This window comes from Mandrillus leucophaeus, unplaced genomic scaffold, assembly GCF_000951045.1.
Source record: "Mandrillus leucophaeus isolate KB7577 unplaced genomic scaffold, Mleu.le_1.0 Scaffold1050, whole genome shotgun sequence".
NCBI classification, from domain to species: Eukaryota; Metazoa; Chordata; class Mammalia; order Primates; family Cercopithecidae; genus Mandrillus; species Mandrillus leucophaeus.
In genome coordinates this window covers 719,953-746,329 of record NW_012098655.1, presented here as the reverse complement: position 1 = coordinate 746,329, position 26,377 = coordinate 719,953, and the positions used below count along the sequence as shown (strand labels likewise).

Here is a 26,377-nt window from a genome sequence, read left to right as displayed (position 1 = left end):
TAGCCAAGATGCTCTCAATCTCCTGACCTCATGATCTGCCCGCCTGGACCTCCCAAAGTGCTGGGATTACAGGCATGAGCCACCCCGCCCAGCCGACTAGTAGGTTTTTAAAGGAAAAGAAGAGGCAGTTCCTAAGTTGTTAATCAAGAATTTACATTAAAATAACATAAGCTACTGATTGGCTGCTATACACTCACAGTTCTTCGTTATCACAAATTCCAAGAACATGAAAATTAATGGATGAGGCAGCTAGTTAGGAACAAAATGCCTTTAAACAATCGCCCCGGCAGGGCGTGGAGGCACACACCCACACGCTCTGTGTGACTGAAGCCCCCTACTCATGTTTCACTGGGCCTAGTGAATTTTGCAAACCTCACATAGCTCACACTGCTCAGAGTTATTTTTCTTTCCTCAGGGGCTTCAGCCAAAACTCAGATATGAGGAAGAACTGCTTTTGATGTGGCAGATTATTCCTTTCATATGCTGTCAGATTTATTACTATTATATTTTAATGTTTACATCTATTTTTATAAGTGAAATTTCTCATTTGTTTTCTCGGCTTGCTTTACCAGACTTTGATGCTAAGATATTTCTAGTCTTATGAAATGACTTTGGGACTTTTCTTTCTAGTCTTTTATAGTTTGAATAGTAAGAGAATTGTTTCTTTGGGGAAGTTAAGTAAAATTTAGCTGTAAAATAATCTCAGCTTGGTACTTTATGAAGTGATAAATCTTTAACACATTTTCCAGGTTTTTCTATTGTTGCTGAACTGTTCAAGTTTTCTACCTCTTTCTGAGTCATGTTTGGCAATATAAAATGTTATCAGAGAATCATTTATTGTCTTTCTAGACTTTCAAATTTTGAAACCACCTTTGGAAAATTATAAGAGTGAGAAAAATTACAACAGTGAGCTGAGTTAACCCCGCCTCCGCCCCCTGGCACCCATCTTGCCCTTCCCTAACTGTTCCTGGGCTTTGGGGCCCAGCTAACTTTGAGAGATGTTTAGGTTATAGTTTAAATGATGATAGCCTTTCCTCAAAACTCAACCACCTTTGTAAAGCTAATGAAAGACCATCAGACTAGGGGGCAGAGAGGAGGCTGATTCTGCTAAGGTGTAGAAATAGATCATTAGCCATTCCTGCAGATCACACCACTATTGTAGATTTGCCTTTGGGATACCTTTTCAGGTTTTTTGCATGTCTGATACCCATGGCTCCATCTGGAACCGCCAAGTCTGCTTCTATGCCCCCACCCAGAAGTGATTCAGTGCCCAGGAGGACAGCTTTGACCCCCTATAATTTCATCTCTACTGCAACCAATCAGCAGCAAGCCTAGCCACCCCCACCCCTTCCCCTGGACTGCCTTTGAGAAAGGAGCTTTGGATGAGATTGACTTGAGTACTAACTCCATCTCCCACGTGGTATGGCCAGCCTCATGTCTACTAAACTGTTTCTTTACTGCAATGCCGTGGTCTTTCTTTGTGCAGCAGGCTGGAAGAACCCCTCAGGTTACAATTTGTTGCCAAAAAAATACCACATCATGTTCTTGGGTTAGTTTCCTGGGATTGTTGTAACAAATTACTGCAAACTGGGTGGTTTAAAACAACAGAAATTTATTCTGTTTTGGAGACCAGATGTCCAAAATCAAGGTGTTGGCAGCATGGATCCTTCTGGAGGCTCTGAGGGAGAACCCACTCCATGCCTCTCTCCTGGCTTCTGTGGCTTGGCAATGCTTGGCATTTCTTGGCTTGTAGACGCATCACTGCCACACCTGCCTTTGTCTTCACAAGGCATTCTGCTCTGTGTGTTTCCAATTTCTCTCTTCTTTCTCTTATAAGAACACCAGTCATTGGATCTGGGGTCCACCACAAATCCAGGATGATCTCATCTTGAGATCCTTAATTCTATCTGCAAAGACTCTATTTCCACATAAGGTCACATTCCTAGGTACTGCAGGTTAGGACCTGGGCATATTTTTGAGGAAAGAAAAGGACTATCAGCTAAGAAATGTGAGCTCTGAAATTATTAGGCCCAGGGAAGCATTAAAATAAGACAGCAATCACTCCCTACTCCCCACTTTGAGCTATGTATGTGTAAACCAAAAATAAAATTCTAAGCTACCAAACCAACTGAATGGATCCCTCCTTTCAGCCAAAGGCATTCCAAAGTCAGCCTGAAAAACTAGTTCAAGCCATGATGGGAAGGATGGGTCGGACATGCCTCACTATACCCCCCTCTCTTTGGAATTCAGGCACAGCCAACCAGCATTAACCTTAAAAAAGTGATATTAAGAGTGACAAAACAGACTCTTTGTAGCAATAAGTTACCAAATTCCAAACTGACTCTAGTACAGCATCACATGACAGATAAAAGCCCTGAAAGAAATCGAAGTATTTTACCCCAAAAGGTATTTCTTTGACTTTTTTTTTTTTTTTTTTGAGACAGTTTCTCTCTTGTTGCCCAGGCTGGAGTGCAATGGCATGATCTCTGCTCACTGCAACCTCCACCTCCTGGTTCAAGTGATTCTCCTGCCTCAGCCTCCCAGGTAACTGGGATTACAGGTGCCCACCACCACACCCGGCTAATTTTTGTATTTTTGGTAGAGATGGGGTTTTGCCATGTTGGTCAGGTGGCTCTTGAACTCCTGACCTCAGGTAATCCACCTGCCTTGGCCTCCCAAAGTGCTGGGATTACAGGCACAAGCCACCATGCTCGGATTCTTTCATGTATTTTGAAATGACCCTGCAAAGCTGTCTCTTGTGGGGAAAATCTACGTTCTATAGAATCCTCTTTCCTTTCCAGGTCTTTTCCTGATCCAGGAGCAATTAACTGTCTGGCACCTTTTTAGTTCTGATTAGAGATATTTACCAGCTATTTGCTCTGAAACCTGCTACTTGGAGGCTTTATCTACATAATAAGAACCTTGCTTTCCACAATCCCTTCTCTTAGTCCAGTTACTCCCTTCTATTAAATGCAGGTTTTCAGATAATAACTCTTTCAACCAATTGTCAATCAGAAAATCTTTGAATCCACCTGTGACCTGTAAGCTTTCTCCTTTCAAGTTGTTCCACCTTTCCAGACCAAACCAATGCATACCTTACATGTATTGATTGATGTCTTATGCCTCCCTAAAACATATAAAACCAGGCTGCAGCCTGACCACATTGGGCACATGTTCTCAGGACCTCTTGGGGCTGTGTCATGGGCCTTGGTCACTGATATCTGGCTCAGAATAAATCTCTTTAAATATTTTACAGAGTTTGGCTCTTTTCATTGACATTCATCTCTTGAAACTACTTGCTATGGCCACAAGTAGCTATAAATTACCCTATAACCGCACTCCGTAGCTTAACAATGCATAACCAATCATTAATCAATGTTATTTCTGTAAGCCAATGAGAATTCCCGTCATCACCCAATGGGTTCGTTCTGCCCATTACACAGACAAAACCAATTCACTGAGACTATGGAATTGCAATAAAGAAAGAGTTTAATTGACATGAGTCCAGCCACACAATACAGGAGATGGAGTTATTACTCAAATCAATTCTCTGAACATTCGGAGGCTAGGATATTTCAAAGATAGTTTGGCAGGCCAGGGAATGGGTGCTGTGATAGGTTGGGGATGCAATCATCAGGGTGTGGAAAGTGGTCTTTGTGCATGCTCAGTCAGCTTCCGGGGGGTGTGGTGGGTACAGGACCAGTTGGAGGGTTTAGGTGGAGCCATCAGTTGTCAGAAATGCAAACCTGAAAAGACATCTCAAAAGGCCAATCTTAGGTTCTATAAGAGTGATGTTATCTGCAGGAGTAACTGGGGAAGTTGCAAATCTTGGCACCTGTAGAATAATGGCTAGTAATTGTTTACATCTACACCTTAGCAGAAGTCAGGCTCCCCTCATCCTCTTAACCTGGTGGTCTTTCATTAGTTTTACTAAAGTGGTTTACTTTTGGGCAAAGGCTGTTATAATTTAAACTAGAAACGAAATGTCTTCCGAAGTTAGCTTAGTCCAAGTCCAGGAATGATTAAGGGCAGTTTGGAGGTAAAAGGGAAAAATGGAGGTTGGTTAGGTCAGATCTCTTTCACAGTTGTAATTTTCTTACTGTTATAATTTTTGCAAAGGTGGTTTCATTCCTGACAAACAACTTTGTACAGTCCACTCTCTGTATCCTATTTTGCCTTTAAAAATCCACTTGTAATTGCTGCTAATTGGAGTGTGTATTCAGGGCAACTTGAATCTATGCTTCCATGTTGCAATCCTCAAGCTGGGCCCAAATACACTCTCTACTTATATTAATTTTGCCTCAGCTTCTTCCTTTTAGGTCAACACTTCTTGGGGCCACTATTCAATCCACTACACTTCTATTTATAGAATCATGACAATTTGATTGACAGTTTCTGAGAAACATACAAGTTTACTTGTAATTACAAAAAATTTATTTTCCAGCAGCTTCCAGCATCTAAACAGACTTGTTTACATGATGCCACCAGATCCATTTTCACAGGAAATAAGTCTGTCTTTTCTCCCTTACTCTGCATATGGGGGAGTAATTCTGAGTTCCGTGAAACTCTTTTCTTGGAGGGGAGTGGCAGGGAAGGGAATTAACTGTTCACACTTTCTGCCAAAAACGTATCTGTCCATTTGAGATTGTGAGCTTCCTAAAGTATGAGCTGTACCTCTCAATCCTCCAGGTACCAGAGCTGCTCCCATCCCAGCCCTGGTCCGTCCTCAGAGCAGGGGCTCTCAGTGACATTGCATGTGTGTGCATGCATGTGTGCCTACATATGGACGTGTGTGTGGAGATCTTCATCTCTTCCTCTCCCCTCTATAACAAGATCAACTCAATGTCTCCTCTTGCCTTGGAGGAGAAAAATATTACAGTTGTTGGAAACAAGATAGCTTGTGTAACTTGATATTTTTTGGAGTCAGCTGTCACAAGTCAGGGTTCTATTTGCTAAGCAACTGTAATGAAAATATTACATATTTTCATCGAGATTAAAAACTAAGACCAGAAGAGCTTTGAGCACCATCATATTGGAAAAATATGGACCACAACTGTGTCAGGTGGTGCACTACATCACCCACCAACCACACCACTCTTGGAGATGATGAGTTAGACCCACCGGAGTGCTGGAGGGAGAGATTTGGCACCATCCGCGGAGATGAATCCTGCAGCCACAGAAGAAGGGAAGAGGGCAGGCCAGTGGGTCTTGTACTTTCCTGCACAGCAGCTTCACCTAGAGGGTGTATTAATGCACAGCGTGCTCTACCCCAACCCAGGGTTTCGGATTCAGTGGGAGTGTGGGGAGAATTTGCATTTCCTATAAGTTCCCATGAGATGTGTTGCCCTTGTCCTGGAACAGCACTTTGAGGACAACTGACCCTAGGTGAGGCTTTGGAATCCATCCTTTTAATAAGCTCCATCTGTGATCTAAGGCAGCAGGCCCACACATGACATGGCCAATGCCAGGTGCAAGTGAGCAGGCCAGAGGCCAGAAGTCAGGGTTTGGGGTCTCCCAAGGTAGAGGCCGTGGTAGGACTGTGTATGTGTGTATGGATCCTGTGAAAATGGAACCAAGAGAGCCTTTCTGAAAGCCCTTCCTGGAGACCCCACAGTCCTTGTGTCTACGTGGAAGGCCGGAAGCAGATGGAGCAGCCAACCCCTGAAGGACATTGGAGGTCAGCTGGGAGGGGTTTGGGGTGGCTTTCAGCAGGAAGCACCCAGAAAGAGCTGGGCCTTCGTTGGGCAGGTTTAGACCCAGAGAGTTCATCAGACAGTTCCTGAGAAGGTTCCTCGGCCTGCTGCTGTGCAAAGCATGTGGCAAATACAAATGGGGAACTTCCCGAGATCCAGACCCTGGGCCCCCAAGGTGCACATTTATTTGCGTATGGGCAGTCCTAGGGCAGGAGGTCCTAGAGAGCTGGGCCAAGAACAGGGGCCGGTGGGTGAAGGAGGCTGACCTTTGATATCCTGCTTTGGAGGAGGTGCTGGTTCTCTCCCGGGCCTCTGGGGAAGCTGGAGGACTTCCCTACAAATCGTGCGCGCAGAGGCAGCTAGAGAGGGCCCGTCTCTTCTGCGATGCTGCCATCTGGTGGACGAGAGGGGCACTGCTCCTGCTTCCCAGGTGTTGGGTTGGCAGGGAAACCTCAGCGGGGATAATTGCTGCTGCTGCTGCTGCTGCTGCTGCTACAGTAATAATGCTGATAATGCTTAAATATTTTCTTTAAAGCAACTGTGAAGGAGCGAGCACAGCTACTATTCTAAGCTCTTTGAATGTGTTAACTCATTTAATCTTCACAACCCAAAAGGTAGGTAGGATGTCCATTTTTCAGAAGAGGGAACCCAAGCCAACAGAATTGGAATAACTTGCCCAAGGCCACATGGTGAGGAAATGTCCTCTGATCCTTGTCTAGGGTTGGCATGGAATGGATCAGACACACTTGGGTCCGAGTCCTCGACTTGAAGCTCAGCTTCTTCCTCTGAAGAATTTTACTGTCCCCATCGGGATGCAGTGAGGATTCTCAGCATGTACTTTGGCTGCTGTGAGGACCAGCAGGTGCCCCTCACACAAATGTCATGACAACAGTTCCCCCCCGGACTGTGCAGTCACCTAGCCCTGCCCAGCACATAGCGAGCCCTCACTCAAAAAGGTGCATTTCAGCTCTTTGCCTAAGAAAAAGAGGCATCATCCATCTCCTTTCCTAATCTTTGATACTATGCCCCTCGCAAAAATGTGTGTTATGTCTGAAGAACTTCCTTGCAGAGGTGGGTGTTAGGAAGGGTGAGGCATTAACACTGCTTGAGCTTCAGATGGAGGTTTCGCCCTTACTTGGGAAGACAAGTGAGTTTGGCGGACAATGGTGAGAAAGCCTGGCTGGATGTTTCCCAAAGGGAAGGGAGCACCCTACCCCCATCACCACCACCCAGTGCAGGATGGAGGCACTGTTTTCCTCTTGGCTCCTACCTGGGCATGCTGACCTGGCCTGGGGGTTGCAGGGGAGTTCGTTGTTGACCTTGACTCAGCAGATTCCGTGGGCTGTGGCACCAGGGTGGTTAGAGAAAATGGGATCTCAGTAGCCCCAGGGGAGAAAGTGAAAGAAAAAGGAGGAGGGTTTGTAGAAGGACTGAGGATAAAAAACTCTTGTGAAAATTGGTCGTACAAATTGTATCGTTCTTGTCATACCCAACTAAATCAGAGTAGAGAGTCTGGGGGAAAACACACCCAGGGAATATAACGTTGCTCCAAAACTGTAATTCTCTGCAAGCCTGGCTGCTGAAACTGCCTGTTTTTGTAAACGGAAACCAGTTTTGTCTAATGGCTACCGAAACAGCCTGCTGTTATTCTAAGACTAGTTTTAACCACTGCCACCACTCACCAATCAGAACTTCCCCCTGAGACAGGGTCTCACTCTGTCTCCCAGGCTGGAGTGCAGTGGTATGATCATGGCTCACTGTAGCCTCAACCTCCTGGGGCTCAGGCGATCCTCCCACCTCAGCTTTTCAAGTAGCTGGGACTATAGGTGTGTACCACCACGCCCAGCTAATTTTTAAATTTTTTGTAGAGATGGGGTTTCACCATGTTGCCCAGGCTGGTCTGGAACTCCTGTGCTCAAGCAATCTGCCAGCCTTGGCCTCCCAAAGTGCTGGGATTACAAGTGTGAGCCAACACATCCAGCCATTTCTCCTTTTTATAAAATCTCTGACCTTCTCTTTGTTCTTCTGAAGTACTGAAGATCATGGGGTCTGTGCATATGCCCTGAATTGCAATTCTTGCCTCCCAAATAAAATGTTAAATTTAGAGATTTATCTCTATCCTTTTATTTTGACTTTGACACCCTGAACTTGGGCTGGGAAAGGAGAGAACAGTCAGGCTGAGTGTGTTTGGCTCCACACTCTATCCTTAGGAAATCCATGGTGAACTTAGCATAGGGGAGAGTACTAGTGAGAGGATAAGCAGGGAATTTGGGAATAGCCTCCTCCCCACCTCAGAGCTCTGTAAAGGGAATTCCCCATGCGGCTCAGAATCAGCAAAAAGATTGCATTCCAGCCACAGCCTTTTTGATGAGGTCAGGACATATTATTGAAAAAGTGGTGTTGGGACAACTGGCTTAACACAAAGTTATAACATCCTTCACACCTCACTCCAGAATAAATTTCCAGTGAATTAAAGTTACATTAATAATAGGCTAACAATGACAGAGAAATGACTATGTGCCAGTTATTGTTTCTAAAGCTTTCCATAAGTTAGTTTACTTAATCTTCAATATAATGGCATGAGGTATAGACAATTCCATTCCCTTATTTTATGAATAGAAAGTCATCTGGGTCAGGCATGGTGGCTCATGCCTGTAACCCCAGCACTGTGAACAGCTGAGGTGGGAGGATCCCTTGAGGCCAAGAGCTGGAGACCACCCTGGGCAACATAGTGAGACCCGTCTTTAAGAAAAAAAAAATAGCTGGGTATGGTGGCACATGTCTGTAGTACCAGCTACTAGGGAGGCAGAGGCAGGAGGATTGCTTGAGCCCAGGGGTTCAAGGCCGCAGTGAGCTGTGATCACCACTACACTCTAGCCTGAGTAACAGAGTGAGACCTGGTCTCTAAAAGAAACATTAAAAAAAAATTTTAAAGTGTAACCCTAAAGGTATTCGAAGGAAATAATAATAATACTTGGACGAGAAAGGCTCATTTAGCATTGTACCAAAGAAAAAACCATAAAGGAGTAAATAATAGCTTTGGACATTTACAATTTTAAACATCTATAGTATAAAAATAAATCAGTAATATAATGAAAGAGGAAACTATACTCTAAGGGAAATTTTTGCAATAAATATGACATATAAGTGGTCAATAAACTGAATACATAAAACCAATAAATAAGAAAAATGAAATTAACAGAAAATTGAAGAGGGCATAAATTGGCAGTTTCTATAAGGAATAAAAATTGACAAGTCTTCAAAAGTCCACTGGGGGTCAAAGAAATAAAAATAAAATAGAAACTAGATGCCCATCTTTTGTGTTTCCATTAAGCAAAGATTTTTGAAAAGACACTACTATCTAGGGATGATGAAAACGCAGGAACAAACATTTCTTCTGCTGTTCACATTTGTGGTATAATCCTTCATGGGTACAGCATCGTTTAATCATTCTCCAATTATTGCTCACTTAGATCTTTTAACGTTTTGTATCTTATGAATGTGAAGATCACCTTCGTTCATCATTCTTTGCATCTTTGATTACTTCTTTAGGAGAGGGTCCTAGGAGTGGCATTTTTAGGAAAGAGGATTTTAAGCCTCTTGATACCAGATGCCAAATTGCTTCCTGTGAAGGCTGAATCTGTTTTGATTAACAAGGGGAGCTGGGCAAGAGCAGAGCTCAGAGTAGTCCTGGGACCCAGGAGAGGAAAGGGCAACAGGAGGCTGTTTTTTGGGTAAGGATCATCTGAGGGAAGGGGAAGTGAGGCAGGCAGGGGAGAGGTGGCAGGGCAGGGGCTATGGTCAGAGGATAGGGGAGGTTAAGCCTCCTTGCTGAATGCCCAGCTCAGGGCCTGCCCCACAAGGGAGGCAGAGGGGGTACCGCTGGACAGGCCAGCTTGGCCTGGGAGACAAGCACCCCACTAACTAAGCGGGGTGTGCTTGGGCAAGTCACCTAGCTCCTCCAAGCCTTAAATGACGTGACGCATGCAAAGCACAATGACTGGTACGTGCTGTTTGAGTCAGTGGTGGCTGGAGTCACTAGCAGGCACTCCAGAAGCATTTACGGATTTGATTTTGGAATCCTGGTTAACATTTAAATAGAGTTTCGATGTGTCAGCCACTATTTTGAAAGTATGTGCAGTCATGTGTTGCTTGATGATGGATATATGTTCTGAGAAATGCATCCTTAGGTGATTTCATCATTGTGTGAACATCATAGAGTGCACCTACACAACCCTGGAGAGTAGAGCCTACTATACACCACGGTTCTATGGCTTTGAACATTGAAAATTTTAAATTAAATGTAATTTTTAAATTTAAATTTTAAATTGTAGCCTACTCCTTCTAGGCTACAAACCTGGACAACATGTTACTGGACTGAATACTGTAGGCAAGTGTAAGACAATGGCAAGTATTTGTGTATCTAAACATAGAAAAACGACAGTAAAAATAGGGTACTTTAATCTATGGAACTACCTTTGAATATGTGGTCTGCCCTTGACCAAAACATCCTTATGTGGCACATGACTGTATCTAATTCAACAATAGCTCAATATCCCTAAAATAAGTACATTATCATCAACCCAATTTGACAAATGAGGCAATCAAGGCATAGAGAGCTTGGACAAGTTACCGAAGGTCATCAGCTAGCAGCATCGCTGGGCCAGACCTAGGCAGCCTGTGTTCTTACTGCACTCCACACATCCTCTGCACCAATAACACCAGAAATCTCAGCAATGCCAGCCACAAAGAAGGAACGAAAAGTTTGGATGGTTTGGAGGAGGAGGGGTGGTGGGGAAGAACTGTTATATTAACACGAAAGTCAGTGGTTGTGCCTTGCATCACACGGTCCATTTCCAGCAGCCTCAGCCACCAGGCTGACTCCGAGGGAGCAGGGCCAAGGGCAGGGCCGAGGGGGCTCCTGGCTGTGGGTGCTCTCCTGGGCTGCAGTCCAGAGGACCCCAGACTACACAGGAGGCCTCCTGGGTCTCATTCACTGGGCTAACTGCTGGGTTGTCCCAGCCTCGACTTCTCAGATGGAGCTGGGAAAGGCAGCTGGAGGAACAGAACTGGAGGTGGTGTCCAAGGCCACAGCTCAGGCTGCCCCTGGAGGAGGCCCAGAGCAGACACTCTGGAAAATGACTGTCACTGAAGTTCAAAATGCTGCTGTTGAGTCATGCAGAGGAAGTTGATCTGCATTCAGCTCACTTGGAAGAAGGCAGGGATGTGGGAGATGCATTGAGAGATTTTCCTCAAACAAAGTTAAAATTTAAAAGGGGCGGAGCAGCTACCTGGGACTAGCTCAGTCCTCAGTGTGGCGGGGTTGCTGGTGAATGGAGCATGGGCTTCCAAGTCAGAATTCGATGCACATGCAGGCTCAGTCACTTCTGGCTGTCCCTGGACCTCAGTTTCCCTTTCTGTAAAACAAACATCACATCACCTACCTCACAGGGAAGCCATAAGGTAATATGCAGAAATAGCAGGGTGCCTGGTTTACAGTAAGTACTCAACAAAATGTTAGCTGATAACTAGTTATTGTTGTGCATTTAGTTACTGTATGCCAAGTCCTCTGTTGAGTGTGTAATGTGGGTTACCTAATTCAGGGTTCTTGAAGTGTGGTCCCAGGCTAGTACTATCACATCAACTGGAAACTTGTAAGAAATGCAATTTCTCAGGCCCCAGACCTGCTAAATCATAAAAGCCTATGTTTTAACTCCCAGGTAATTATGATGATGATGATTGCTAGGTTGAGAACCACCAGCTAATTTATAGTTCTTAGTACCATTATTATAGAACAAGGTGAAAATTTTATTCTTACCACTAAGGTGACCAATGGTCCTGGTTTGCTGGGGACTGTCCTGGATTTAGCAATGAATGACCAGTGTTTCAGGAAACTCCTCGGTCCTCAGCAAACTGAAGGTTTTGGCCATCCTATTAAGAGCTGAAACCAAATTTCATTCCAGGAAGAGATTATGGGATTATGGCTAAAGAAAGCAAATGAGGTTTAGAGAATCTAAAGGGATGGGTGTTCAGCCCATTGGGTGGCTGGTGCTGGAGAAGACAGGTTGGTAGAGGGTCTGGTATGGGGTGAAGGCCAATTGAGAGGCCCTGACAGCAGAGGGACCATCCCTGGGACCCCCAAGTCCCCCAGCAAAACTCAGGAATGGTTATTTATTTTTTCAAGGGACAGGGTATTGCTAGGTTGCCCAAGCTGGTTTCAAACTCCTGGGCTCAAGCAGTCCTCCTGCCTCAGTCTCCCTAGGAGCCGGGATTAGAGGTGCAAGCCACTGCACCTGGCTAGGAATGTTTATTGAGAGTGAGTTTTCTTTGTAGAAACTGAGGCAGGGGCTGAACGTCAGACTGAAATGGACAGAAGTGGAGGTCCCTGTGAGAACCTGACTTTCAAGAACTGTGTGAAGTCTTCAGTGGGCCTTGGGACGGCCACAAACCATAGGCTTGGGAATGGAGAAGGATAGTTTGAGTCAACCTTATTTAGGTTTTAAGGCATGGAGGCCCCTGCTGAGATCTGTAATACTTATTATTCATTTGATAAACGTTCAGTATTAACTTTGTATCACCAGGCCCTTCCCTGGGCCATAGATATAAAAATGGAAGAGATGTGGACAAATGAGATATCACAGTAGACTGTGACCAGAAAACCAACAAATCAAGCTAGGCTCTGATGGGTCCCACTTTAATGAAAACATAAGAATCCACTACGGTCAAGTGTCCATTTACACATCAAGGGCTGGGAAACTGATCCTTTATAGGAGTGGCTTTATAGACAGTGGCTACTCCAGGCAGCTGTTTTTTGATTAACCCGTGATCACTGAAAGGCATGGTATTCAGGAAATGAGATTAAAATGCAGCTCAGCTAGTGGTCTCAGCTCTGGCTGCACAGCAGAATCACCTGGGAAGCCTTAAAGTCTTGATGTCCGGGCCCCAACCTAGACCAATGGCACCAGACTCTTTGAAGGAGTGATCGGGGCAGCAGAATTATTTTCCAGGCTCCCTGAGTGATTCTGTTATACAGTCTGAGTTGCGAACCACTGGTCTAGGTGGTTACAAATTCAAATTCGAGTCGATGGCATTTGCCTTCAAGTGCTTTTTTGACATCCCTCCCGTCTCTCCTCTGCTCCCATTGCCCAGCTGGCCTCCCATCCTAGCGATGGGTTTCCAAGTAGTCCTGGAGCTGCCACAGCACCCTGAATTTTCTCTGCTCTTCGCTGGTTTTGTACCAGGGTGTTGAGGGCCAGAGAGGCAGGGGGTGTTAACCACAGCAAGGGTGGAGAAGAGGGAGTCATGTGGGTTACACATTTAGTCATAACCATAAAAATGGGCAAGCAGCAGCCCTTGCAGCTGCTCTGCCTACGGAGTAGCCATTCTTTTATTCCTTTACTCTCTTATTTAACTAGCTTTCACTTTACTCTATGGACTTGCCCTGAATTCTTTCTTGTGCAAGATCCAAGAACCCTCTTTTGGAGTCTGGATCGGAACCCCTTTCCGATAACAGTTTCAGACCTTGAGGGGTCCTCATGAATCAGATGAAGGAAGGAAGAAGTACCCGGACAACTTTGCCCAGAGAGCCAGCAGCTGTCTTGTAGATAAGAACAAGCCCAGCCGCAATTTACCTTCCTGTGGTAAGAACTTTTATTTTTACCTAAATTTATCTAATTAAGTGGTTCTCAAACTTTAAGGTGCAACAGAGTCTCCCGGGAAGTTTGTTCAACACAGATTGCTGTGCCTCACCTCAGAATTTCTGATTCATTAGGTCTGGGGTGGGACCAGATAACTTGCATTTCTAGCAAACTCCCCGGATACAGAAGCTGCTGGTCTGAGGGTCACATTTTGAGAGCCACTTATCCAGTGATTTCACCTCTGCTCATTAGCCCAGGCGCAGGGCTGATGATAGACTAGGAAGCTGGATTTGAGTCAGAGCTAATGGTTTAGCACATAATTGCCAGGATGTACATTCCACTGAAAGCATCTGTCAGTTCTTGCCTTGGTATAAACCCAGCTTTCCTTTTTTATATTTAAATTTCCATATTAGCATGGTAATGAGCTATTTGGGATGATGCGGAAGCCCAGCAGCTATGCTCAGTGAAAATCCAGCTTGCACAGATTAGCCCACCTTTCCGAGTGCTTAGGGACTCAAGAGTCCCTAAGAGTTCTCGGCAGTTAGATTTTTTTCTTGTTCTTTACATTTACCATAGTTGTGCACATTTTAACCAAAATGCAAGTGTTGGAGAAGCACACTGGGAGCCCACTTGCCTCTGTGTGAAAACTTCCCATAATTAAGGGAAGCTGACCGTGGGCGGGCACTTGGAGCTCACTGCCTCCTCCTCGCTGGGCAGACTCTTGCAGCTGTTAAAGGCAGAGGAGTGAACTTTTTGTCATCAAATGAATGCAGATGAAGCTTCCTCTGGTTGGATGAAGCTCAACCAGATCTTGAGGAACAGTGAGTCCAGGGCTGGATTTCATTTCGATTCCAGGCCTGATGTTCTGGGCCAGTGGCTACTCAGTCTTCATTGTGCCCGCAACTCTCCTGGGATCTTGTTAAGATGCAGATCCTGATTCAGCAGGTTGGGACAGGGCCCAAAAGTCTGCATTTCCAGAAAGCTCCTGGGTGATGACAATGCTGACATCTGTGACACCTGGGAACTTCGGTTCACAGCCTCTTTAGAAGTGTGCGGAGATGAAAGAGGACTTTAAAATAGTCCTGGTATGGACCTGGGAATCTGGGATCCTTGAGAAAGGGAAACCTTCAATCTTCAAAAGTAATGGAAGTAGTGGGCCCAAAATGTGGCTAAAATCTTCATCTGGTCAATGAACACCCTCTTCATCTACTGAGTACAAGGATTATAAGGGACCAAGATTTATGGGAGCTCCTCCAGGTCAGAGCATTCCTCTTAATGCACAGATCCCCACAGCTCATCATCCTCATGAGGCTGGGAACCCCTGTGTGGCACAGGTTTTAATGTTCTCTGCAGTCCTGATGTGGGGCTCAGGGCTCAGTAAGTGTGTGCTGCCTGAACGAACGGACATGTTCGACCATCCTTTTTTTGTGGCTAATAAACATCAGCCCATTACTAAGTGTTCAGTGGCATAGCCCACTCTGACACATCTTAAAAATTAGATGGAGGAGACACCGGGGTGTGAGGTTTGAGCAGAGCAGAGACATAATTTGACTTCCATTTTACCAAAAATTTCCTGGCTGCTGTGTTGAGAATGAACTGCAAAAAGACAAGAATGAAATAGGCATGAAAGATGGCAGCTCAGGGTGGAATGTTAGCAGTGGAGGTGACAAGAAATGGGCAGATTCTGGATATATTTTGGAGTCAACAGAGATTTGTTGAGTGTGAGATGCAGGAGAAAGAGAGGAACGAAGGATAACTCCAAAGTTTTTGGCCTGAGTAACAGGAAGCATGGCGTTGCCATGAGCTGAGCTGGGGAAGGCTACATGTGATGCAGGTATGGGAGGGTGAAAATAAGGAATTCCGTTTTGGACTTGTTAACTTTGAGACTGGGTACCTGACACATCCAAGTGAGATATCAATTTGGCAGCTGGATATATGAGTGGGACTTGTGTGAGTTTCAAGTTGGAGAGGTACAACTGGAGGCCCACAGCAGATAAAGGCATCTGAGCCTCAAGACTGGATGAGGTCATCAAGAAAGTGAGTGTAGGTAGAGAAGAGGACCAAGGGCTAAGCTCTGGGGTGTTCCAAAGTTAACAGATTAGGTGGAAGATAAGGACTAAGAAGGAAGTGACCAGTGAAGGAGAAAAACTAAAAGATGGCAGCATCCTAGAAGCCAATGGAAGTCTCACGAGGAAGAGCGGGTGTTCAACGGTGTTACTGCTGCAGGGAGCTCAAGTATGAAAAGGCTGAGAACCAGTCTTTGAATTTAGCCAAATGGAGGCCATTGGTGACTTTGAGAATGGTGGTGGTGATGTAGTGGCAGGTGAAAGCTTACCTGGAGCAGTTTAAAGAGAAAGAAATGAGAGGAATGCATGACAGTGAGCATAGATTGCTTTTAAGATGGTTTCTTGCTGGGCTGGGTGCGATGGCTCACGCCTGTAATTCCAGCACTTTGGGAGGCAGAGGTGGGTGGATCATTTGAGGTCAGGAGTTCGAGACCAGCCTGGCCAACATGGTGAAACCCCGCATCTTTACTAAAAATACAAAAATTAGCTGGGTGTGGTGGTGTATGCGTGTAGTCCCAGCTACTTGGGAGGCTGAGGCAGGAGAATCGCTTGAACCTGGGAGATGGAGGTTGCAGTGAGCTGAGATCATCACACTGCACTCCAGACTGGGCAACAGAGCAAGACTCTGTCTCAAAAAAAAATAAAAAAAAATAAAGGATGGTTTCTTACAAAAGAGAGGAGAGAATCAAGTGGTATCTGGCTGAAGAAGTGGGTCAAAAGAAGGTTTTGTTTTTCTTTATGAGAAAGATCCAGTAGAGGGGAAAATTGGTGTTACAGAGGAGGGGTGAGGGGCCAGGATAATGCCTGGTATGTGCTACTGCTCGAGGAAGGGGCTTGGCTTCAGCCAGGAGCATGGAGGGTTCATCACTAACAACTAAGAAGGCAGAGCAGGTGGGTGCAGATGCTGCAGAGGGGGCAGAGGGGGTGAAAGAAGTCTGTGGAAATTCTGTTCAACTGTTTTCAACCTTCTCAGTGACGCAGTGACGGAAGAAGTATCAACTGAGAGTGAGGGAGATTTGACACACACAGAGAAGGCAATGTGAAGATGGAGAAGTAAAAGATACGGAGGTGCTGGCCTCCAAAACTGGAGTGATGGAGCCACATGCCAAGGAATTTTAGCAGCTACCGGAAACTGGGAGAGGTAAGGAGCGAAGGCCCTCCTGGCACCTTCATTTCAGGGCAGTGATACTGAGTTTTGATTTCTGGTCTCCAGAACTGTGAGAGAATACATTTCTCTTTTAAGCCACTAAGTTTGTGGTAATTTGTTACAATAGCCACATGAAACTAATATAGAACCAGAGGAGAAAGAACTGACTTACCAGTTCTTAAGACCCACTGCCTTGTTCACTACCATATACCCAGCACCCAGCCCAACGCCTAGCATACAGTAGTGCCCAATAAATGTTTGTGGAAAGAACGAATGGGCAGGAAGACAGGCCTGAGTGGTCCACTACATCGCCTCTCCCCGCAGTCTGCAGTCTAGCCTTCTCTGCCTCCAGCCCAGAGGGCATGAGAAGCATCCTCCAGCACCCAGGTTTACATGTTTCAGCTAGAGTTGCCCATAAGAGCTACCAAGAGAGGGTTTTGGCTTGTATTCCCTGGAAAACGGAGCCTGAGAGGTTCAAGTTGGTCAAGTACCCACCGTATTTAATCAACAAAGAAGTGAAATCACATTGTGCCAAAGACTGTAACCCCAAGGATGGGGGAAGAGGGCAGTTTCCATGAAAAGGAATGTCAGGCAGATAATCCAATAGGTGTCCTGGACAAAGAGCACCGTTTCTGGGCTCCTCACCACAGTCCTACGTTAGCTTTAGTCCTCCAGCTACTTCGAGGTGCACATTATTGTCCCATTCACAGGCAGGGCAGCTCAAGACTAAGGCAGGTCATTTGCCCAAAGGCACACAAAGGTCGGGAGCAGGGCTAAAATCCAGATCTGCCCAGCATCAAGAGGCAGTGCCTCTAAATGCTGTGCTAGCCTGCCCTCATCCTTCGGCTCTGCGCAGGAAGGAGACACCCCATGGCCACCAGTGGGCTCCTCCTTACTTTAGATCTGGTTAGGACCAAGGTCATGCTCTGTAAGAGGTGGATGTTCTGGGCAAAATACCAACAACTCACAATGTTCTCAGCAAAACTTCAGGAATATTGGAATAAAAGGAAATAAGACAGGTACATGTTTCTCTTCTTTATTAATCAGTCGAGATATACAAAGACTTAATAGAAAGTTACATAAAAGGCTCAAACATCATTGAGATCTTCAGGCATCACTCTCGTTTCACGACAATGGCCACCTGTTAAGACTATGAACAGAAGCTGGGCACTCCTGGGCGCACGATAATTCAAGTATCTTTCATTCCAAGTAAACTCGACATGGAATTTCAAACACGATGGGCTACCAATGCAGGGAACCTGTCTGTGGCTCCGGATTTGCTGTAATGTCTGAGGGGCCTTTGGGTTAGAGTTACCACATTAGTGGGTCATGTCTCCTGGCAAAGCGAGACAGGCCCCAGGAGGCCCAGCCAGGCATTCTCCACAGCAAATGTCATGAGAAGGAGGTGGGAAAAGTCCTAAGAGAAACCATCCAGGTGTCCCGTGTGTGGCAAAGTGCACGGGTAGTAAGTGGCCATAGCCCGAGTGGAGAGGATGGCTAGGATTATCTCTGGAAAAAAAAGCAGCCCTCTAAAGAGGGTGTCAAATAGTGGAGGAAATCTGAGAGCACACAATGGCAAAGGCATGGGGGGAGGACATTTCAGGAAGGCTGTGCTCCAGGAGATGTGAGGCTAGCATTATTCTCCGGAAGACCAATGGGAACATGAGGATGTTAAACAGCCACAAGTCCCAGTTGGCTCCTCGGTCATGGTGTGGCGTGGCCAACCAGGTTTCCCAGTCTGACCCTGGTAGATGATGATGGAGAAGATGATGGAGGGATGGCACGGGGCACACTCTACACTTTACTCTGGCCTATCTGGAAGCTACCTCAGTCATGAGGGCCCACTTCTACAAATGGGGCATTATTTACTCATTTCACTTATGGGGAAATGAGTTCATGGGAGATGAAAGCTTACCAGAGGCTCAACAGCAGAGGCTACAGAAGACCAACCCTTAACTAGTCTCTCTCAGGCACTATGGAGTTCAACTGTGAGCCAAGAGCAGGATGGATGAACAGATGCACTGTCCCTTCTGTCCCAACCATGTGGTTGAAATGCCTGTCTTCTCACCTTTATGGCCAAGGTCTCTCTTCTATGTCAGCTGATCTGCTTCCAGTGAGACTACCCCACTCAGTGCCGTTGAGGAGTAGGAGCTCCATGGTGGGTATGGGTTACGCTCGTAGTGGTTGGTGCCCAGCAGGAGTTTTCTGGCCGTGGACACCGCCCTGTGTGCAGGGCTTCTTCTCCTACTCCGCCATGCTCTCGGTTCTGAGCATCTCCATCCCCACTTCTTCCTGCCTGCCTTTCCTCCGCCTCGCCTCCAGTTTGCAGCTGCCATCAAACTACACACGTACCTGCTGCAGATGCCACTTAGGGAAGCATAAGGACTAGGAAGAGCTTTGTCCTTTTAGTGTTTAAAATACCTCTTAACATTATAGGATCTAAGGAAACTCTGAAGTGCCTCATCTGGAATGTTCTCTCTTATCCTTCCTTTTAGGAACAGAAAAAGGGGCAATTTAGTCAAATAAGAAGTTTGATTTCCAACAAACAAAAGTCTCAACTATCTCCTTTTGTAGCAGGATCACTCTCCAGCTGGGCCCCTCAGTGCTGCTGATCTTGCCGAGGGAGGAACACGGCGCATTTTCAGAACCCAGGTGTCCTGGCATCCGGTTGGGTGCTCACTTTCCTCAGGTTTCTTTCTCCAGAGTGGCCAGGCCACCTGCTGAGGATATTCTAGTTTGCATAGTGACCTGATTTGTAACATCTAGAAAATAAGGTCACCAGCTGTGCTGCCTTATATTCTCACCTTTTCTTTGGTGCACCGTTGTTCCTGTTGTCACTCCACTCCCACCCCAGCTGGAAAAACTCCAGTCTTTGGCTCACACCAGCAGCACCTGAGCGGGGGTGGGGCGGGTTGAGCATCATCAGGGAGCTGGGGAGTCTGCCCCCTTGTGGAAGGTGTATGAGAGCCACACATCAGCCCAGCCTTCCTTACTTGTCAGATCATATTATAGTCAAGATTCAACAGGTCAATAAAAATTGCCAAAAAGGCAACCAGCACTACTTTTACAAATACTGGAAGGGGTCTGCTCATTGACTGGGCTTACAGAAGGGGTAGTCAGTTAACTCCAAGGGAAGATGGCTTGAGGTCTTGGTGCTGTTTTAGTGATAAGAGTATTGAATCGTTTTTGGTTAAGATCCAGCACGAACTGGAGTTTTCTGCATGGTGTCCACATTAGGTTACTTTGACGTGTCAGTGTGTTCATATCAGAGAGGCACCAAGCAGCACAGCCAACGTGAAAAAGCAGCAAGAGACAGATCTGAGAAACCCAGAGCCTCCTCAGACCCCTGGGGAGGGCAGAGAACTTAACCCATACTGTCTGAAAAACAAATGAACACGTTTGCAAAGCCAATCAGCTTACTTTAGTTTATACATTTCCAGGATGATGAAAACCCCTTTTAGAACTGACATGCTCATGACAGCCACTCCCTTCAGCAAAATACAATCTGTTTTCTAATATTTGCATCCCCAACCATAGGAGAACCCTCTGGGTAAATACCTCTCTCTTCTCTCATTTCTAGGCCATGAGTAGGGTCTCTTTCCCTCCCAGGTTTGACCCATGGCCTGAGGCTTCCAGCTACAGTTCCCATTCACTTCTGTCCTCTCAGTCACTCTACTTTCAGATTGAGTTGAGTTTTGGCACTGATGGGAAAACTCAGTTAAAAAACAACAATATTCCAGATATGTTACCAGAGAGGTCTGCTGAACACTTGAAACTTCACGAGGCAGTGAGCCCAGACCCCTTTAATAAAATAACAATCACTAAAATAATTTAAAAATCTATAAAAGACATCCAAGCTCAGACACTGTGGATGGGGGGTAAGGGGAAGAAGCTTGTTCATGGCTTGTTTTGTACTTTGTATGTGGATAAACACTTCCACATCAAACCAACACTATGTAGTTACAAGAAACAGCACACCCACCGAGAGAGGGGCAGGAACCGGGTTGAATCAACACATGGGGAGGCCAGGGGCACTGGGATGCTGCTTCTGCTTACAGGCGGCTTCCTTGCCTCTTGTGAGAGGTGGGAAAGCCCGTGCCCTCTGGGCAAAGCCAGACCCTGTCTGCTCCCTGCCCACTCACCCTTCTCCCTTCCTGTACCAGGTCCTTGGGCCAAGGGTTGTGGTTAGAAATGGTTTCAGTGCAGTTAGGTGGGGAGGGGCCCCGAGGGATGGCCAGGCCACAGTCACTGTGCCCAGGGCCTCAGGCCTGTCACAAGATCACACATTGCAGTTTGTGGGTGCCTGTGGCCCGGTCTCCCCGCCATTTGGTTTTCTTCTTCTTCTTCTGGCTTTTTTCCGGAATCTGTTGCCTTTTGAAACAATGAAGGACAGAAAGACAAAGTCAGAATGGGCTTTGCTTCTCCTCTGCCCCTCTCCTCCCTAGCCCCAGATCTGAGGCAGAGGAGGCCTGTTGTGGCAGGGTTAGTGGGTAAAGGAATGGGGATGCCATGCCTCACCCAGTGATTGTCCTGGCCACTGGAGTAGGGCCTGGCAGGATAGCTTCTCTTGAGGCAATGAAACAGGGAGACAGGGGAGGGGATAACCTAAATCGCTCTACTGATGGGAATGACTGACATTATGTTGTGGCTACATTTACATAAATCGTAAGCTACATCACGATTTGTCTTATAGAGTGCTGGTTTCTATTTCTGTGTTTCATAGTTTAAATAAAATGATGGGTCAACTAAGCATAAAAGCCATTTCATGTTTTCTGTTAACTTTTCCTATGTCTAAAAGCTGACCTTGGCACTACTGGTTCACAACCAAGACATCACCATAGGCTACCTGATGGCAGCACGTCCTAATTGGAGGCAAAATGCCTAAGATAAAATAGTTTCTTTCCTTTTGTAAAGATGGCATTTCACTATGTTGCCCAGGCTGGTCTTGAACTCCTAGCCTCAAGCAATCCTCTTTCCTCCACCTCCACCTTTGCCTCTGAGTGCTGGGATTACAGAAATGAGCCACCACACCTGGATGAGAAAATCATTTTGAGAGTGCAAAACTGCCAGCAAGAACATAAAGTGAAGACTGTAATATTTCCTCATTATGCTGGGGAATAATGAGAAGATGAGCTTTTTAAGCATGTTGGGGGATGTGTGTATAGTGGGGGTTACAGCCCTGGGGCTGATCTCACAGCTCACCAGCAGCCCTTGGAGGCGCCAGCATACAGGCCACAAACTCAACGCACAGTGTCTGAGACCCACTGGTTAGGCTGCTGTGCATGTTGAAGAGTTGGGAAATGCGATAGATTGGTGACAGGAGATGCAGCCAGGAGGCTGTTTTAGTCATGAGTGCATGAGGTGATTAAGATCTGGACCCTGACCATGCAAAGGAATGTACAAGAAACTTTCATTAGGATTGCTGACAATACTTGGAGATTGACAGCTGGTGGGGTCAGGAAAGGAGATACGTGTGCAATGCCTCTGAAATTTGAACCTTGGAATCAGAATATTGGTTGTTCAGGGGAAATATCAAAGGGTGCTCTGATAGCAGGACATGGAAGAGGAGAGAGACCTAGTTTGTACGGTGTTGAGAGCTTTGGCGTGAGGAGAACACTGAAGCCAGGCTGGAGGGAGCTGCCTTCCAGGGAGCCTGAGCCGCTGCCTCAGACAGGAAGGCATTTCCACTTAGCATGTGCAGCAGACTTCACCCACAAACCCGTTAGCAGCTGTGGGGAGGGCAGAGGTGGGTGGAAAGAGCAAAAGAAAGAAACGGAAGGAGGGACAAGAAATCCAAACATAGGCCCAGAATTCTACAGTCTCATGGCCTCAGAAGAGGAGCTGCTTCCTCAAGCTCCCAGCTGCCTCCAGGAGCCAACCCATGCTGTGGAGGCCCGCTTCTAGGGAGGGGGCAGTGCTCACCTAATTACTCTCACGAGGTCATGGAAGGCTTTGTCGACATTGAGAGGTGGGTCCTTGGCACTGGTTTCTATGTACGGAATCTGGAAGACAAAGCTCAACTTGGTCAAAGTGGCACAGAGATCCTCAAAGCCCTGTTCCACCCTTAAAAATGCTCAGAGGTTCTGAGGAACCCAGGTGCTTTCAAAACATGCCACAGAAGCCCCAGCCCCCAACAGCCTCAGGCATCACTTGGGGCTTCTCACTCTATCAGGTTGGAAAGTGTTACTAATGGCTTTTCCAATTCCCTCTTGTTCTCTAGGCACAGAGATACTTAATAGCTCCCTAAAAATAGAATAAAGTGATCTTTTTACATACTTGCAGATGAAAAACTCTTTCATTTATTAAACTAAAATACATTCTGATTCTACCCATTTTTCTTTCTGAGGTCTGTTTCTCCACCTTGGGATGACTTCTGCCCCTCTTTCTGGGCCCCTCCAGAGTGGACACTGGTAGAAAAGGCTGAGGAGAGACTGGGCCATGACCAGGACTCTGGGCCCGGGTGACCCTGGCCCACCTGTGCTGGCCCCCACCCCGGCCCAGCTCTTGTTTGGTCTGTATCCACGAGCCTGGGAGCTCAGCCATGTTTACACAAGGTTTTTGTCTGCACGTTCAATGCTGAGAAATCATCACCCGGCCGAAAGGGTGCAGACAGCGGGAGATGTGACCGTGGTGGCCCCACAGAGCAGGTTTCCAGGGCCAGATCTGCACCAAGCCTCGGGCTGGCAGAGGGAGGAGAACAAAGACTCTATGAGGTCAGGACACACTCACTCCTGAGCGCTCACCTTCTCCTACAGCAGGGACCCCGCCAAGGCAGGAAGTGTTCGTTCCCCAAAGGCGGGGGAGCAGGGTGGGGAACACACAGGCCTCGCTTGATGAGACAGATGGAAGTAAACTGAGTGTGATTAGACTGAATAACTTGGTGATTTTTCATAAGTTTTTTCTGATTACAAAATTAATGCCTTTCATTATAATATGCTGGAAAAAGAAAAGCACAGTGGGGAAAAGAAAAATAACACTTCAAATGCATGGAGGAGGGCGACAGGGTAAGCTGTTGTTCTAGAGGAGTAGATTGTAAATCACTGCCCAGAACACAAACCAGTCAGTATCTTCCCATCCATCATCATCACGTGAGGTCAGATGTGCACACTTCTGCTGTAGCCAACAGACACACAAAGGGCAGAGCACAAAAGGCAGAGCTTAAGCCTTTGAAATATTCATTGGACAAATATTTGAGCCTCTGATAACACTAAATGGAAACTGCTCTTCATTGTGGGCTGTTTGGCTTCCCAGGTCTCACTATCCCTGACCTCATTTAGTCCTCACATTAACCCTCTGAGGTAAGCAAGTATCTCCATTCTGCAGCTCAGGAGATTGAGCTCAGAGTGACGCACTTGCTCAAGGTCAACAGCAGGCGGCAGAGAATCAGGGTTTGAACCGGGCACACTTTCCACTTTCTCCTGGCCCTGGTAAGAGGTGCTGAGGTCTGCTTTGGAGCCTCTTCCGGCTGGACACCAAATCCGGCCAAGGCAAGTGCCCCTGATAAGTGGCCAGTACAGTCCTACGGGGCCTTTGTGAGTCAGGACAACGTGCTTCCCTGCACACACCCAGGGGAGGCAGGAAGGCACTGCAGCTCGAGCTGGGACCTACCTGGAGCCCCTTCACATCCTGTACTCCTGCCGGCTCAGTAATGGCCCAGGCTCCAGGGCCTCAGACCACTGCCACCTGTGGTCCCACCCCATCGCTCAGAAGTCCCTGAGTTGTATGATCCCCCCCAGGTCCCAGACACCTTCTACTTTCTTTCTAGGGGACCTGCCTCTAGCACTGAAGAAACACTGATGTGCATTACCTGGATTCCTAGAATTGCAGGATTTCAGCAGCAACAAGACTTAAACTAAGGGGAGCCCTTCAATAAACAATAGTTTCACTTCCAAAGACCAGGACTGCAGGGGTGACCAGGCAACAGCTTTTACACATCTCCTGACCCCCTCTACACACACGCACACACCTACATTGTGTTTGGTCGCCATTTCTTTTCCTTGCTCCCTGGTGATTTTCCTTAAGTGCATCAAATCGACCTTGTTGGCCACGAGGATCATCGGGAATGACTCCCTGGGAAACAAAGGAATAGCAGCTCTGTGAGGTTTCCACCACCCCTCACACCTAGTTAAGGTGGCGCAGCTACATCTCAGGCATAGCACAGTCAGCCTACAGCACCTCCCCAGTCAGCCTGGACTGCAGTCCCTTCCCTCCTCCTTTCCAGAGAGAGGTTAGGGTTAGGGGAAAGGGCCTGGGGGCTGCTGGCTGTCTTGGCTTGAAGCCTCAGGTCCACTGCAAGGCCAATGGTGAGGCCTCGAGGGGCTGCTGGTCAGGGGCTGGCTCCCCAGACCTGGTTCCCATCTCTTGGGTCACTCAGATGTACCAACCACACAACCAGCTGCACAATTAGGATGGCTCCCAGCAGAGGGCATCAAGAGGCATGGTCACCGTAAAGATTCTTACTGACATGGGCCAAATTTTGTCCAAAACTGAATGAAATGACAATCTTACTGCATCTTTGGCAGCATTGGGTATTTCCATTTTTAAAAATTATAATTTGACAGGTGAAAAATGGTACTTTACTATCTTCCTTATATTTATTTGATTAGCAAGAAAGTTGAATATTTTCCCACATCTGAGCCATTTTTGTTTTTTCTTTTGCAATTCATGTATTCAGAGTAAAACCCACAGTCATCTGTGGGAGCTTTATGTGTATGTACGTGTGGCCCTTTACCTGGTAAACTGATTAACACTTTCTCTTTGGAATACATGTTAGCTAGATTTTTCTCTGTCTTTAATGGAATTCACTCAAATATTGTTCTTTTCCTATTAGTTTGTGCTTTTATTTTCATTACATAGCCTCTTTGAGACTTAACAAGACCAAATGAGTATAAGCCAAATTTCAAATTATTTAATTACTCCACATAAGGCTTAAAAAAATCCAAGCCTTTAATTAGGGACGAGAGAGAGAGAGAGAGAGAGAGAGAGAGAGAGAGAGAGATTGAGAGAGAGAAGCGCGAAAGCGAGCGCGCCCTAGGAGGCAGGCGCAGGCCTCTTGCCGGTACTCTCACCTGTGTTTGATGCTCACCTGTCTTTGACGCGCAGGATAAGCTGGTGGAAACGGTCCACGTGCTCGAAGCTGGCCTTGTCGGTGACGGAGTAGACGATGAGGAAGCCATCCCCCGTGCGCATGTACTGCTCCCGCATGGCGCTGAATTCCTCCTGCCCGGCTGTGTCCAGAACTGGGGTGGAATGAGGCCACTCAGGGGCTGTCCTCACCCACCCTGCAGCCCCCACAGCCTGCAGACTCCCACACTGCTGCTGCTGTCCCTACCGTGGCTCAGTCCAAGCTGTCCCACGAGAGGCTGCACAAGCTCTTTTCCTGGGGCTGCTCGAAGGGTCCCAGCTGAAGCCCCCCCCCCCACCTTAAAGCCTGCTTCAGGGTGAAGCTGTGACTTATTGTGGACCCACCAAACCCTTCTCCTCCAATTTCACCCCATGTGCTTACTGGGCCTAAGTTCTCTGATCTACAGACACGCCTCATGAAGTCAATGATGAACTGTGCTACATAATCCCTCTGGCCAGACCTGGGCTTGGATCCCTGCTGCAAGGCCTATAAACTGTGACTCTTTGGGAGGTTGCCTGACTCTCTGAGCCTCCCCTTTCCTCCTATATAGATGAAAACAGTGCCTCCACCTTGTACGCCCTAGGGCAGGAGAGCTTATTTATGGACATGCCTTGGGGAACGCCCTGAAGAGGCCATCTGGGCAGGAAGGACGTCTCAGCCCCCAAGGGGACAGATACCAGGGAGACCCTGGGGGGGTAGTGGCCCCTCAC

The 26,377-nt window shown here is 46.8% G+C and overlaps 1 protein-coding gene across 2 annotated transcripts in view; it reads right to left on the bottom strand.

Moving 5' to 3' along the window:
• Positions 1–17,563: 17,563 nt before the first annotated feature.
• MRAS (muscle RAS oncogene homolog) overlaps positions 17,564–26,377 on the bottom strand; it is a 57,083-nt gene continuing 48,269 nt past the window's right edge. For both annotated transcript variants that reach the window (XM_011981836.1, XM_011981826.1), the window contains 4 exons: positions 25,629–25,782; positions 24,514–24,613; positions 22,466–22,545; positions 17,564–20,914 (listed from right to left, as the gene is read on the bottom strand). In XM_011981836.1, the coding sequence (XP_011837226.1) occupies positions 20,815–20,914; positions 22,466–22,545; positions 24,514–24,613; positions 25,629–25,747 (399 nt within the window). In that variant the 5' untranslated portion in view covers positions 25,748–25,782 and the 3' untranslated portion in view covers positions 17,564–20,814. The remainder of the gene's footprint in view (positions 20,915–22,465; positions 22,546–24,513; positions 24,614–25,628; positions 25,783–26,377) is intronic.